The sequence below is a fragment of the Mastomys coucha genome, unplaced genomic scaffold, assembly GCF_008632895.1.
Source record: "Mastomys coucha isolate ucsf_1 unplaced genomic scaffold, UCSF_Mcou_1 pScaffold18, whole genome shotgun sequence".
NCBI classification, from domain to species: domain Eukaryota; kingdom Metazoa; phylum Chordata; class Mammalia; order Rodentia; family Muridae; genus Mastomys; species Mastomys coucha.
Genome location: NW_022196900.1, coordinates 5,603,252 through 5,619,086, shown reverse-complemented (window position 1 = coordinate 5,619,086; position 15,835 = coordinate 5,603,252). Strand labels below are relative to the sequence as shown.

At 46.0% G+C, this 15,835-nt stretch overlaps 1 protein-coding gene across 4 annotated transcripts in view; it reads left to right on the top strand.

The window, feature by feature from the left end:
* Pax5 (paired box 5) overlaps window positions 1–15,835 on the top strand; it is a 187,608-nt gene that overhangs the window by 21,049 nt on the left and 150,724 nt on the right. For all 4 annotated transcript variants that reach the window (XM_031377271.1, XM_031377268.1, XM_031377269.1 and 1 more), the window contains 2 exons: window positions 7,865–7,929; window positions 11,030–11,158. In XM_031377271.1, coding sequence (XP_031233131.1) covers window positions 7,865–7,929; window positions 11,030–11,158 — 194 coding nt within the window. The remainder of the gene's footprint in view (window positions 1–7,864; window positions 7,930–11,029; window positions 11,159–15,835) is intronic.

The window sequence follows — 15,835 nt, the reverse complement described above, 5'->3', positions numbered from 1 at the left end:
TAGGAGGCTCTGGGGCGGGGGAGGACAATGCCAGGAGGCCCTGGGGAGGAGGACAATGCCAGGAGGCCGGTGAGGGGTGTAGTAGGTACCCTTTTCCTGAAATTTGAAAGGTTCTAGTTGTACCTTCCCCATGTCTGTCTCAATGCAGGATTTCCAGGACACAAAACAAACTTAATCATTTACAGGGTTCAAGGTTGTTATTTTTTCTTTTTAAAAGTAATTGCAGCCAGGCGGTGGTGGTGCATGCCTTTAATCCCAGCACTTGGGAGGCAGAGGCAGGTGGATTTCTGAGTTTGAGGCCAGCCTGGTCTACAGAGTGAGTTCCAGGACAGCCAGGGCTACAGAGAAACCCTGTCTCGAAAAACCAAACCAAACCAAAACAAAAAACAAAAAACAAAACAAACAAACAAAAACCCCCAAAAACCAAAAACCAAACCAAACAAACAAACAAAAAACCCCCAAAAAAGTAATTGCCTTATGGAATGATAGAAACTCTGCTACGGGAGGAGAGAGTTGGCAAATCAAAGATCCTAGCTACCTTTCTAGTGAAATTTTAGTGGAGGAATGTGAATTTTGTTAATACTATTATTATAGTATTAGCAAATACTATACTATATTATTATAGTATTAGCAAATACTGTGTACTATATATTATATACAGTAGTAATAATACTATGATTATATACATGTGCAATTTAAAATTTTCTAGAAAATTTTCTAGTAAAAAGAAATAAGTAAAAAGAAATATGTCTAATTAATAAGAGTTATATTTACTTAACCCCCACTATAGAAAAAAAAGTATTTCAATGTACAATCAGCATAAAATTGTTAGTGAGCCATTTAACATTCTCGTTTTGGGTACTAGGATTTTAAAATGTGACTTACAGCCCAAATGGACTTATACTAGACCAATGCTCATCCATGCTGCTGTTCCCATGGAAAAGCACCATACTGCTTAGGTCCCTATGAGCCAGGAATCGTCCAACTGAGGGGGTCACTGGAGAATGGAGAGGCAGGAACAGAGGCAATATTAGAGAAGTTGGCCCTCTCTGCAAACACACACTGACATTGCCCACAGAACAACCATGGCTGCCCATGGCAATCACAAACTCTATTGCCTATGTGGGTAGGGCCAGCAGATGGCCTCTAATGAGGGGACCAGGCCAGGTGTGAGACTAGAGACTGCAGTGGCCAAGGCAGGGAGATAGTACAGCCCTGTGGGCGGGCAGCTGTTACCAAGTCTCAGCTGAGTGCTGCCAGGAGAGCGGGTCTAAGTCTTCCCACTCCCCCAGGGAATCTAGACCCCAGGCTCTCTGTGTGGAGGTGGATGCGTGCGCATGAAAAACATCTAGACTCTTAAATGGTGGCAATTCATTTCAAGCATAACATTCCTATCTTTACACGTTTCTTTGAGATAACTTACTTTTGGGCTTAAAAGTAGTTTTAAATTACATTTGTTTATTTATTCATCACATCCCATCCTTGCAAAGGTAGAAGTGGTTGGAGGGGGCAGTCGAATGAATGATTCAGGGACATCAGGCATGGCTGAGTCTGAGTCTAGGGCTGTTCTGCTGGAGGCTGTGGTGCTGGTGACTGTAGCCATGGCTAGACTCTGGGGCCCCTAGGGTATCTTAGTCCATAGATGTGGCTAGCTGAGTGTATCTCCATGTGGCCTTTCTATCTGTGGCCTGTCACAGCCATCGGGCCTGACGCTGTCCTGTGGCAGGTGTAGAAGCTGAGGCCCAGACGGGAAGGCCAGGGGAAAGGCGCTTCAGATGGAGATGAGCAGAGTCAATAGCAAGATGAGGCCTGGTGTTCGTGTCCTAAAGGTCTCTCCAAGCCACTTCCCTGACATGGAGGCCAGAAGGAGATGTCACCCTTCTTTCCATATTTCAGAGCATCATGGCTCACATGCTTTGCTGCCTACTGCTACCAGGAATCCTTAGATCTTTCCAGCGCTTCTCTCCGGAGCTCCTACTGGGGACCCCTCACTGCGAGTTCAACAAGGGTGCCTCAAATGTGAAGGATTCTTTTGCCAATGCATCCCCACTCCAAGCCCATTGGGAAGCCTGTGGCGTCCACTACAGAAATGTTTTTTTTTTTTTTTTTTTTTTTTTTTTTTTTTTTTTTTTTTTTATAAGAAGGCAGAGTCTGTGGCAAGTGTCAAGAGAAAGAGAGTTCCTAGCTCTCTCCTTGCATGCACCCACCAAGGCAGTTTCTCTATTTCAAACAGCTAGAGAGAAGGTGATATTTGCATTTATATTTGTTCTTGTAGCCACAGGGTCCTCTCTACTATCCACCCTAGAGGCATCATACAGCTCTCTTCAGGAACCAACTCTGAAAAGAATGCTGACGTGGAGCTAAATATCATTGAAGCAGTTCTATCAGGCTGGCAGGAGACTTCCTGGGACTTAAGCCACCATGCTCATTTGGGGATGCTGCATTTGGGAGTCTTGAGGGCCAGGCAGGGTGTCAGGGCAGATGGAGATGGTGGATGGAGTAGGGTTTTTCTTCTTCTCTTCCAGTTTTGTGTGACTCTAAATTAATGGCTAACTGCTGGGACAAGTGGCATCCTCAGTTTGTGTGTGTGTGTGTGTGTGTGTGTGTATGAGAGGCCAGCATTACACACTCAGATCAGACTTTTATGGAGAACCTCAAAGCTTACACATTTACTATTTACTATTTACTATTTACCTGATAAAACCAACAAAACCAAAACCATCTCTGCAGGGGATGGAGGTAACCTGGTGAAGGATTGTTAACTACTTTATTTAACTATTTTTATTTTGTTTTGTTAGAGTTGGGCTCGCCCTGTGTTCCAGACAGCTCTCCAATTGCCTATATATCTGCCTCAGTCTCCTAAGTGCTGGGGTTTGCAGGCATGGGTCTCCTCAGCATGCCAACCTTCTGCTTTTTAACCTTAACTTTGGCAGCAAGTCTTCTGAGACACTTCTTCACTCCCTCTTTCTCCTTCTCATGGGCAGCAGGCCTTAGTATGGCTGCGAGTCCACCCAGGGAGGTCTCAGTATGGCTGCGAGTCCACCTAGGGAGGTCTCAGTATGGCTGCGAGTCCACCCAGTGAGGTCTCAGATTTTTGGATCATCAGTGTAGCCTGTACATCTCTCAATGTCGACGGTGGCTTCAGCAGTGTGGTTATTTATCTTTCTCCTTTTTAGCATTTTTAGCAGTGTGTGTGTGTATTTGTGTGTGTGTTGTTGTTGTATATATGTGTATCTAGAAGCTGGAACTTCCTGTCAAGAATCAATCTCAATCAGTATTCTACCTTATTGTTGAGGCAGCGTCTCTTGGTGAGACCCTGGGCTTGAGGATGATGGCTCTTACATCCTCTGTCTGTGCCTTCTGAGGCCAGGCTTACAGACAGGCTGCCCGGCATTTACAGAGAGTTTCTTAAATCTGAACTCTGGTTCTCATGTTTGCCTGCCAAGTGATTCAATTGCTGAGCTGTCTCCTCAGCCCTCACCCCCTTTTAAAGAAAGTTTCATGTAGCCCAGGATGGCCTTGAACTTGCTATGCAGTCAAAGATGACTGTGAGCTTCTGACACTCCTACCGTTACCTTGGGGTGCTGGGATCACAATGAGCTCGGGTGGTGCCTGCCAGAGCCTGACAGCAAGGCCTTATGTATGTATGTGTTGGGCAGGCACCGTACCAGCCAGTGGCATCCCCAGTCCCCATGGCACCTTTTCCAAGGCACCACAATGTATATTTTTGTATATACTTATTTTGTTGTTGTTGTTGGTTACAGTATAATTTTGTGAGAGGTGATGGGATATGGTGGTAAGGGGACCTAGTTTTTCAAAGGAGGGGATGATGCTGGAATGGGACCCTTAAATGCTTACAGTAGAAGACCCTTTAAATTCTGAAAAATGGATTTTTGAGTCCAAATAGCTTCCATGTTTCATACAGGGCCTGATTAGCCAAGGGGACTGCTTCCTTCAAATGCGTCTCAGGCCTGAGAGCTAAGAGGCTGGACTTAGCCTGTGTTGTGTGACCCTGGTTAAATCACTGGCGTATGCTGGACTTCAGTCTCTTCGTCAGTATTAAACCAGAGCATGCTAACATGTTATCCTGGGCTCATGCTCAGCAATATAGAAAGGGCCTTATATATTTACTTAGATATGGTCTCACTATGAATCCCAGGCTGGCCTTGAACTCAGATCTTTCCACCTCAGTCCCCTGAGTGCTGGGATCACAGTTGTTCCATGAGCCTTAAGCAATGTGAAGTGTCTAAATGTTTTAAAGTTGACGCTTCTTGTTCATCTTTATGAAGACAGCAGCAAGGATCACCTCGTATGACATTTATTACTAGCTACATCTGGCTAGTTTATTAATTTAACCCTAATAATAATAATAATAATAATAATAATAATAATAATAATAATAATAGTTCTGTGGGGGGTAGGAATGACTCTTACTGTCATTTTTCAGATGAGGGAACTGAAGTAGGGAAACTGAAGGCTAGATTTGAACCCCAGTACTCTGGTTCTGGGGTCTGTCCACTTACTCCTGTGCTGCCATGGCCTGTAATGGTTCATGACCTCTCCTAACACTTTGCCAGTGATTTGCAGGTAGTTGGAAAGAAATGGGAAAAATACATTTTGTTTTGCCTCTAGACAAATTTAGTAAAAAGTTAGGGTTTTGAGTTGGACTCAGTAGGAAATAGGATGTTTATCTAACATCCGTATACTTACATATCTGCTACATCATTATACACACAGACACACACACACACACACACACACACACACACACATACACACACAATTTAATCTTGAAAAACCCTTTTAAAAACCAAGTTGGGTAGCAACATAATTCAAGAGGTCAAGAAAAGGAATCTTAGTCTCAGGTCTTTACTCAATGTAAGCAGACATTGGTTCTGTGTCCGCTTAATGGAAACAACTACTCTGAGAATTGTAACAAGCAAACAAATGTATACATGTGCTCAATACATTTGAGGAGGTGTTGACTCATCAGAAAAGGGTAGAAGACTTCACGCAGGTGGTCAGGACTCTAATGCTCTGTGGTTAGGCTTGCAGCATCCATGAACAAGTCTATTCCAGAGATCAGCTACAATGTCAGTGCCCTGGGTGCCTAGAACCAAGCTGCATGTACTCAGGCAGAGCCAGAGCCCACTACCAGTGGGTTAACAGGAGGCATTTGCTTCTTCTGTCCTTCCTATGCAGCAGCTGGGAACCCAGGGCAGCCCTGAAACAGACATTCAGATCCAATGGTTTGTCATGTGTAAAGCGCAGGAGATGAAAAAGGAGTGCACAGCTTAATCCTTGTTTGTGAGTGAAAAATGGTGTTTTGAAACAGCAGCAGGGATGTGGGTATAACTATGTATCCAATGTGAATGTGGTGGGTTCTTTTTTCTTTTTTCTTTTTCTTCTGAGATGTAGTCTTGATAGTTCAGGCTGGCCTCAAACTTCAATCTTTTGTGTCTCAGCTTCCCAAGTGCTGGGATTACAGACATGCAGCTCTACACCTCACAGCTATCTTCTTTATATGTGTGCATTATCCACACAATCTATAGTGGATCTGGGGAAATGGCTCAGGGGGCAAAAGGCTTTGCCCTGTGAGAACAGGGACCTGATTTTGAGTCCTTAGCATCCACATTTACAAAAGCTGGTAGAGTTCTGTGAGGTGGCTCAGCCGAGTGATGGTGCCTGCCACCAACCTGAGTATTTGCTTGATCTTTGGAGCCCATATGGTGAAGGAGGAGGAAGACAAGACTCTCCAGATCGCTGGCTAGCCAGCCTACCCTGAGTAACAACATCCGAGGTTGTCTCTTGGCTTCTACACATACTCACACGATGTGCACAGGAATATACAAACACATGCTCAGACACAGAAAGGTAAAAAGTAGCTGATAATGAACACAGAATACTTTAATAATGAAGCAAAACTCTACCAAGTGTCCTGTTAGCTACAAACAGTTTGAGCCTGGAACAGAACTTCTCTAGAGAAAGTCAATATTTTATTACAACACGCCTCACCCATTTCCAGGGACTTCTGATTGTCTTTGTTCTCTGTTCAAAGATGTGCCATGTTAGTGGTCTCTGGAGGCCCTCCACTGATCCGGCTGGAAGCTCATCATCAAGGCTCCCCATGCTCCTGGGGAGTCAGAACTGACAGGCTTTGGGGAAAGGGAAGTCAGTGCAGCCTTTATCTTTAAATATAGACTCCTGCAAATTTTTAAATTTTTTTTTCAGAAAAGTATTTCATTACTTAAAATAATCAAAGAACGATTTATGGGGACCCTGATTGTGCTGAGGCCAAAATGGAACAGTCTAGCTCAAGGTCATAGTCAGGTTTGTGCTAGAACTCCAACAGAGATTCGGGAAAGGCAAACGGGGACCCTTCTGGCTCCCAGCTATGTGGTCCTTTCTATGATAAAATTTGGTGGTTTTAATTTATTAAAGTTTTACTTTTTTCAAATGCCCCATCTGTTGAGCCTGCTCCAGGGTCTTTGGTGGGAGCTAGCTAAGAATCTCTGTTCTTTGTGTTTTGGGTGTAAATGATATGGGCTCTGTGTTTTGAAGTCAGGTTGATGCATCCTCTGCTGAGGCACTTCCGAAGGCTACTCTGGCCAGGGAACCTGGACCTTTCAGCCTCTCAGAGAGCACAGCTGGAGCAGTGTGGAGTTGGGCACTGTCTCCAGAGGTTGACAGACAGGACCAGGCAGATGAGCTTGTCCTGAGCTTTGCCCAGGCAGATGAGCTTGTCCTGAGTTTTGCCTTTGGATGGCCTGTTTTGGCTTTGCCCCACACTTGTTGACTGGCTCTTTGTCTTTGGCCAACTTCCTGGTGTTTTTTTTCTTCTTGTTGTGAAACTCTGGAAACAGCAGCAAGTACTGAGGCTAAGATCCTCCCCCCCCCCCCGGGAGGGTCTGAGCTGGCTTCTTGGTGAAGCCAAGCCTAGTGCTTTCTCTAGGCAGCACTGCAACCCTTCAGTGACACACATGCTCTCCCTTGCTGATTTCCCTGGTGGCTGCATTAATCTTATTTGTGGAATCTTCAGGGCCAAGAAACCAACACGGGAGTGTTACCAGAGGACGGACAGGTTGCCTGGTTCAGTTCTTCTGTCCCACGGGTGATGGATGAGCTCTAGAGAGGGGAAAGATCTCTGATGGACTGCAGATACACTTGAGAGACAATTAGGCCAACCTGGACCCGTATCACATCATCTTCTTTCTTCAGAAAAAGAAGCACTCAGTCAGGTGTGGTGGTGGACACCTGAAATCCCAGCACCTAGTAGGAGAGGCAGGAGAATCAGGAAGGAGTTCAAGGACGGCCTTTGGTACATAGAGAGCTTGAGGCTAGATGAGCTATATGAGATTCTATCTCAGGAAACTAAACTAACACTCCCACATTCCTGTGCGAGCGCGCGCACACACTATGATCAGAGAGGCTCTGAGGGTCCAGGAATGGTAGGTGCAAGCCACCCAAAGACAGACATGGGAAAAATCCCCTTAGAAGCCCTAATTCGCAGCCTGGGCCCATAATCTCCCAATTCTGCTCTTCTCCCGTGTCTCTACTTCCCTAGTTAAGGTCTCTTTCTTCTTCCTCTTTTTAAAGGCAGGGGCTCATGCATACTGCACTAGGCTTGGACTTGCTATGCAGCTGGGGATAACTTTGAACTTCTGATTGTCTTACGTCCTTCTCCCATGTGCTGGGACTGTGGGTGTGCAGTGCCACTTTTACGTTATTCCTTGTTGGGGATGGAATCCAGGGCTTTGCTCATGCCAGGCAAGCCCTCTATCAAGGGAACGACACCCCAGCCTCAGGATCTCTTTGCTTCTCAATGGTAAATAGTTGTGTTTTTTTCCCCCCCAACTGCCTACAGGATCATCCGGACAAAGGTACAGCAGCCCCCCAATCAACCGGTCCCAGCTTCCAGTCACAGCATAGGTAAGAACTTTTAAAAAAATTTGAAAATCTAATGGGCTCCAAATATTCTAAAGAACTTTTAATCATTCTTATGGACAGATAATTCTGCATAAAACACTTCACACGCGTCCTAATGCTCCTTCTTTGTCATTCTCCAAGGGCTGAACCTGGCAAATGAATTTTATAAATACTGCTAAAAGGTTTTGAATTTTACTGATTATTATGATAAATAGCTTTCACCAAGAGACAGAAAATTGAAATCTAAGCCAAAAAAAAAAAAATCCACTAATGGGGGTCTATAGAATGTCAGATAATTAAAGTAATAAATCAAGAAAGGGATACTTATTCATAACATTTTCTGCACCATTAGTCAGTAAGTAGTTTTGAATGTGTTTTTTTCTTCTTCTATAACCGGCCTTCTGCAATGCTTTGTGCGCTTGCAGTCTTGAGTGAAGATGTAGCAAAACTTCTCAAACTTTTTTCTCTCCCTTGCTCTCGCTTCGCTCTCTCGTACTTTGCCAACTGTTGAGGGCTGCCTGTGGGGTTTCCGAGGTCCACGGGGGAAGTCTGAGTGACCGTGACTCACTCGAGCAGAGTCCTAACTCACTACACTCAAAAGTCTAAACTTTCCTCTTGCTTCCTCTTCAAAGAGGAGTTGAAAAAAGCATTTATCGTCCAGGCTTGTTCCTGATGTCATTTCTCCACTTGGGACAAAGGAGAACTTGTGGACTGCTGGGGGGAAAGTTACTCTATTGTCAGAAAGTTGGTGACTGTTCAGTAAGCCTCTGCAAGTCTGGGTGCCTGCCACACACGCTGAGAGTTCTGCAGAACTGCACCCCAGATTGTGGAGCATCCCTGCACATTTATTACTGCCAGTTAAATCTCTGTGTGTGTGTGCAATGTGTGTGTGCTTACTTGAGGAAGCCAGAAGAGGGCGCTGGATCCCTTGGAGCAGGAGTTACAGGCAATTATGAGCTATTTGATATGGGTGCTGGGAACTGAACTCAGGTTCTCTGGAAGAACAGCATTTAACCAATGAGCCTTCTCTCTGGCCTCTACTTCCATTCTTTCTTTCAATAAAAATCTGGCGATGAGAAAACTGTCAGAGGCCTGGCTTCTAGTTACACTTCTGTCATTAACTCACCCAGTCAGCTCTGAGCACTAGTTTTTTTGTTGTCGGTTGAAGGGTTACGAAGGGGTTTCCTGAGGCTTCTGGCCATCTAAGGATGGCTCTTTGAATCGAAGGTAAGACAGAAGTCCTCCCTGCCCAGAAACCATTCTCATTCAGCACTGCCATTTGAAACACTTCCTATGTACCTGTGAAGTAGAGCCTGGTGTAAGGTCAATGCCCGGCAAAAATTCCTGATTTCTCAAGGGCTTCTAGTCCCATGGGGAAATATGGGAAGGGAATTTGGGAAAACAAAACAAAACAAAAACAAAAAAGCAAAACCACAAAACAAACACCACAAAGCAAAACAAAGAAAAAACAAAACCAAAACAAATAAACAACAACAAGAAACCCCACCAAAGCCCAGAAAACAGGTCTGCTTTCCTAGCAGAAGGGGGAGCCTTGTCCTTGCCGGGTGGAATGGCTGACGGAAGAGGGTTTCCTGGGTGCGGCGAGGGGTGTTTGTGGTTGACACTGTTTTGACACTGCTACTCACCCTGGAACAGTTAAAGTGAAAACACAAACAAAACAAAACTATCTTTCAGTATTATTAGGAATAATTCTACAGTAACTCAGCAGAGTGATATATTTTGCCCCAGAAATGTCTATTAAAACTGATCTCACATGTATATAGCCTCACACAGTGTCTGGATTTATTAAGTGTTGAGGACCCTAAACCTCAGAGGTTCAGTGACTAGTTTAAAGTCATAGGTGAAGCCAGAACTGGAACCTGGGTCCTCTGTGCCCTATGTAATTACAAAATAACTAAGCAAGTGTTATTGGTTCTGCCAGTGACACGGCCAAGCCTGGCTTCCATGGACTGTTGTTTGAAGTGCCAAATGATCTTTTTTTTTTTTATTTTTTATTTTTTGTTCTTTGCACCTCAGTACAGAAGAGGCTGTGGGATTTGCATAAATCTATCTTGAGGAGCTCTTTCTGGTGAAGAGAAAGAGAAGTTAGCAATTTCTGCTTTGGCGTCTCTTAAGAAGGCTCTAAAATCAAGCTCAGATGTGAGCAGAAAGGCTCTGTGCCCTCTAGATCCGCAGTGGCAGGTGCTGCCTCTGCTCCAAGGAACGTGACTTACCCACCCCCCACCCCCAGCCACATCCTGCTTTGTGAAGTAAAGACTCCACCTGCCCCCAGCTGGTTGCTCATGGAGAGGTGTGTGAGAATGGTCTGCTGGTCTTCACCAATGGAGGAAGAATCCCTACATCCCACCAGTGGAAATTCAGCCACATAGTTAGAGAGGACCTTATGGGTCCCCTGGACTCTAGACTAGGAGTCACTGGGAAACTTACTGAAGTCCCCTTTCAGGAGTGACCCCTAGGGACTTAAGAGACCTGACCCTGGCCACAATAAGTCACCACCTCTGTCTCCACTTCTAGGAAGGGAAAAATTGGAACTGAGGCTAAGTTTGGTGCTGTATAGCTAGGTCACTGGAACAGATTCACCTTGTGAAACTAACTCTCCTCATTTGGCAAATAGAACCAATCAGTAGAGCCTGGGCTGCTGCAGGGATCAAGTGGAAAGCATGATCCCCATGGAGACACATTATCGTTCTCCAGTATTCATCAGTGAGGAGCATACTTCTTATTATACCTTACTTAGTTCGTGTGTGTGTGTGTGTGTGAATGTGTGTGCATGTGTGTGTGAATACATGCATGGATGGAATGTAAGCAGAGATGAACATGACTCCAGAATGCATCTAGGTGTCTTTTCCAGCACTGGGGGTCGCATCAGCTGTGCCCCACTCACCCATCCTCTTGTCTCCTGCCCCCGTGGACTGGCTGGGATCTTGGTAAATTCTCTTTTTATTCTGTGCTTACATTCCCTTTCTGCTGGGTCAGGGTGGGTATCCTTGAGCTGGCACGTTCCCTTCTGTGGCAGTTGTACTCAGCCCAGTGTATCGAGTGAGCACCTTTGTGACAGGCCGGCACCCCTCTCCTTCTACAGTGTCTACAGGCTCCGTGACGCAGGTGTCGTCGGTGAGCACCGACTCCGCAGGCTCCTCATACTCCATCAGTGGCATCCTGGGCATCACATCCCCCAGTGCCGACACCAACAAGCGCAAGAGGGATGAAGGTAAGAGATGGCTGCGCATCCCTGCCATGGATGGACCAAGCAGGGTCTCTCAGAAGGCAGAAACAAGTGTAGCACAACACGCTTAGCTGCAGGTGACTGGAGTTCCCAGGGCCCCGCCTTTCCCGAGTCGAGGAGGATGCTCAGGTGCCTGTATGGGACTCCTTCCTGGCTGGTCTCCTCCCATCTTTACTCCTTGGGTGAGAAATGCCACTGTGGCCTGTGCTTTGCTACCTTTAAGAGGATCCTGAGGGCAGACATGGTGCCCCAGGGCTGTGTATAGAAGGACTGAGCTCAGTACCACTGTCTCCTTTGTGGGTTTTGGAAGCAGGAGAGGGGTTGGGTAGGGCAGCTGTTGCTTTGTCCTGCAGTAAGGGACACATGTTGGGAAGAAAGGGCAGGGACTGGAAACATTCCTCTGGAGAAAGTGGAGCAATGATGCTGTAAGGTGGATGGAAATAAATAACCCCCATCCCCCATTTTTGCCCTTGGATTTGAGAAGAAGGAGCCCTGAAGCCTCCTGGGGATTACAAAAAGACATTACTTTTTCCTATGCTTCCTGAGCAATTGGAGCTAGCCACCTCTGTGTAGGACACATGTGACAGTAACCTGGTCTCTTTCCACTGGATGGGCCACTGGCACTGGCTGACATTAGCTAGTTTGAGAGAAGAAATGACCGCCTGGAAGTCTTAGTCTGAAAATGTGTGTGTGTGTGTGTGTGTGTGTGTGTGTGTGTGTGTGTGTGTGTATGTAAGGGTGTCTTTGTGTCTGTGAGGGTGTCTTGTGTGAGTGTATGAGTGTGAGTGTGTGTCTGTGTGTGAGCTATGGTCTAGGGCTGGAGAGCAGAGTTACAGAATTCTGATTCAATTATCTATTTGCTGGCACAACTCTTCCTAGCATCATGTAAGGGATGTGTGTTCTCATGGATACATGTCTAACTACTTAAGATATACAACTAGAAAATTTAGTCAGCCCAGTGGTGGATTGGCCTGGGGTCTGTGTGTGCCAGGTGTTGGAGATAGGCCTGTGGCCTCAGTGTGCGGTGGTAGGCCAAGTTGGCATGATTCATGGTTCTTAAGAGTGTGCCTCGCCTCCTTCCCCGGCTCCCATGCCTCGGAACAGATGTCAGAAGTCTTTAACGCGGTGGGTTGCCAGGCAAGCTTGCTGCGGGAGGCCGTGGTCCTGCCATCTCTGTTGGTTTATGGAGTTGATGGTGTCATCTTTTCTCTCCATGTCACCTGGATGCTAAGCAGTTGTGCCAAGCTGGTGTCTGCCTGCCTGTGTTTGATCACAGTGAAGAGCTAGCTTAGAAGATACCCCCTTGTAATTGGAAAACTTAGGCAGAGATTTTCTTTTTAGAGAAAGAAAAAATAAATCTAGTTCAATGTGTAGTAACAGACTGATTTTGAGTCGGGGAGGGCCTGGTGCTAGAGACTTATACTGATTCACCGACTTAGATCAATAGAACTGTTTGGCCTCTCTGCTAGGCGCACAGTAGGTTGGAAGGTAGCTGTGATCTTGAAAGCTCTGTTGATCAGCTTCTTTTACTGAGCATGGTGGCTACTTTGGGAATACTAATTTTAAAAAATTATTTATTTACTTATTTATTTACGGGGAAAGGTGCACAAGTGTCGTGATGTCATGTGGAGATCAGAGGGCATCTTGTGGGAGTCAGGATGCAATCCTAGTGCTTGGGAGTCTGGGACAGGAATATCATGAGTCCAGAGCCATCCTCGGCCACACAGTGAAGGCCTGTCTCAACAAGAACATTCAGAATGAGATGTAGGACTGGGTGCTCTGCAGTCCTCCTAGTACCGGATCTTTTGGGAGAGCCTTGAACCCTAGGAAGATTTGGGGTGAAGTTTCAGTCTGTGGTATGGAAAGAGTTGATAGTGTTGGAAACTTTACAGGGTTGGGAAGACTGGGGGAACCTGGGCAGCTGACTGAGGCCCCTCAGAGCTGTCCTGCTTCAATAAGAACAGAGCAGGTCTAACAGAGAAGTAGTTCCAGTTGGGGAGATGTCGGGGTGGGGGTGGGGCACTGCACAGGGCACCTCATCCTTTCTCACTCTCCTGTATTCACATGAATCCCTGTGTTGGCCCAAAAGAGAGATGAAAGGGCAGAGTCAGCACCCTCACTTAACCAGGGAAGGTAACCAAGGTCCCAGGGTGACACTGACAGTCAAAATCTTGTGTAGATGGGGAAGGAAAGGAACTAAAGAGCCCTGAGGCCTCATCCCCTGGCATTATCTGGATGCTTGTCACCGGCCTGATCCTCCAGAAATGAGGAGTGGGAATGAAGCGGCCTGTGGCCGGGCAGAGCCCTCGGTGGCTATGAACAGGAGTGGCAGGTGCCAGAGCACAGCTAGTAGGTTGGATGCTGTTGAGGGTGTGGTGCAGTGAGACCTTGAGGTCAGGGATTTGAGCTCAGTAACCAGGGAAACACAGAGGGAATGGCTGGAGGCTAGCTGGGACTAGGCATTATACTGTGGATATGGAAGAGTACTGGTCTCTAGGATGGTAAGCAGGAAGAGTCTGAGCAGGAAAAGGGTGTTCCAGGGTCAGGAGGAAGACAGCTGAGCATCTCATGCCACATCTTCAGGTGGTAACCGAGGCTTCCCAGTGGGGTCCCTCACTCAGCTCCCTCGTGCACCATCATTTCCAGCTTGGAGTTGGGTTTTTGCCTTGTGGGCATTTCCTGCCATGACTTCAGGGTTGGGGAAACGGTGATACACATGGTGCATACAACCTCATGCAGAGGGTTGGCTAGAGGGTCAAGAGAGATAGCTCTGAGTCCCTTCAAAGGGGAGTGTTTGTGAGGTGACACATTCCTTGGGGGTGGGACGAGCAAGGCAGGAAGGGGTCTGGTTTGATCCAAAGGGTCTAGGAGAGCTCTTCCCAGGAGATGTGTCAGAGGGCTTAGGAGACTGAACATGCCAGTCAAAGATAACAGAGAGTATGCCCAGTGAGCATATGCAGAGAGAAGCCAGCCTCAGAGCTTGGACAGGGAGAGAACTGGCAAACATGTTGGGGTGGCTCAATATTGACTGTAGCCCCTGGCATTTTAGTTTGGAAATAGAATAGCTTTAGAGAGTCAAGAAATACTGTGATGAATAATTAGGGGTGTTGATGTGGGTATGGGAATAACTGGCCTACGAGCTATGTTCAGAAGCAGATCAAGGCTATGGGTGTCCTTAACTACTTTCTGGAGACCAAACGGTAACCAGAAGCACAGGGATGTCCGTGTCCTTCTCCCTTTGCACTGGATGTTGGAACTGAGTTCAAGATCAGCTTGGCTGTGCAGCAAGACTGTTTCAAAAAACTAAAATCAGAGCTGGGGGTGGTAACACACTTGAAGATCAGGAGTTTAAGGTCAGCCTCAGACTACATGGTAAGTCTGAGGCCAGCTTGGGCTATGGGAGCCTATTCTCAAAAGTTAAACAAGAAGAAACTTAAAAAAAAAATTCACTCACCCCCCACAAACCAATCCTGAGTAATAAGAAAAGGAAAGAGATAGAGCTAGAGGTTAAGGAGATGTCTCAGGCGTTTCAGTGCTTGCCAGATAAGCATGAGAACATGGCTTTGGATCCCCTGCACCCTAAAGAGCTGCAAGGAGCAGTGTGAGCCTATAATCCTGCTCTGGGGAGACAGAGACAGAGGACTTTTGGCTCTCACTTGGTTAGCCAGACTAGCCACACTGCTAAGTTCTAGGTTCAGAGAAAGCCCTGTCTCTAAACAAACAAACAAACAACAACAAAACCCTCCAAACAACCACACAAAAGAACAAATAAAACAAAAAACCACAAATGTGCAGCGCAATGGAGGAAGGTACTTGATGTCAGTCTCTGGTCTCTATAGGCATACACATACCCACATGTGCATGTGAGGACACACACACACACACACACACACACACACACACAGAAACAAGTGGAGTTAGTCTTAACAATGTATTGTCCTAGTCTAACATTATCACTTCAACATATAATCAATCTTAAGATGGGACATGCCTCTTTTCTTTTCTTTTCTTTCCTTTTTTTTTTTTTTTTTTTAAAAAAAAACTGAGTCGTGGAAATGTGGTGTGCATTTTACATGCACAACACACATCAGCTTGGATGCCAAACCGCTGAAGCCTCAAGTCCAATGCTGTCAAGCCTCCTGGAACAAGGAAGTCTTGTTAATAGAAGGTTATTTTGTGGGGTGCTTTTTTGGTATTTATTTTAAGTTTATCGATTGTTACTACCACTGTTTATGTGTGCTGTGTGTCACGGCGTGCGTGCGGATGTCACAGAGTGCACATGGGGTCTAGAGGACAACTGTGCAGTTGGTCTTACCCTTCCTCCTTTATGTGGGTTCTTGGTTGAACCCACATCTAGCTTGGGCCACAAGCACTTTCATCTTCTGAGTTGCCTTACCAGCCTGGTTTCTGTTTTTAAAACTTTTATGTGTGTTGAAATGAAATGAAAATTGAAAATTTAGACAAATTGTGGTTGGTGGAACACGCCTACAATCTCAGCACTTGGGAGAAGGATGAAGTAGAATAGATTGCTGTGAGTCTCAGGGCGGCCTGCATTGTAGAGTCCAAGGCTAGCCTAAGATACATAGTACAACTGTTTCAAAACAAGAAGAAAGCCTATAGTTCTAAGTTGTACTAGCCATGTTTCCAGTGCTACTCATCCTA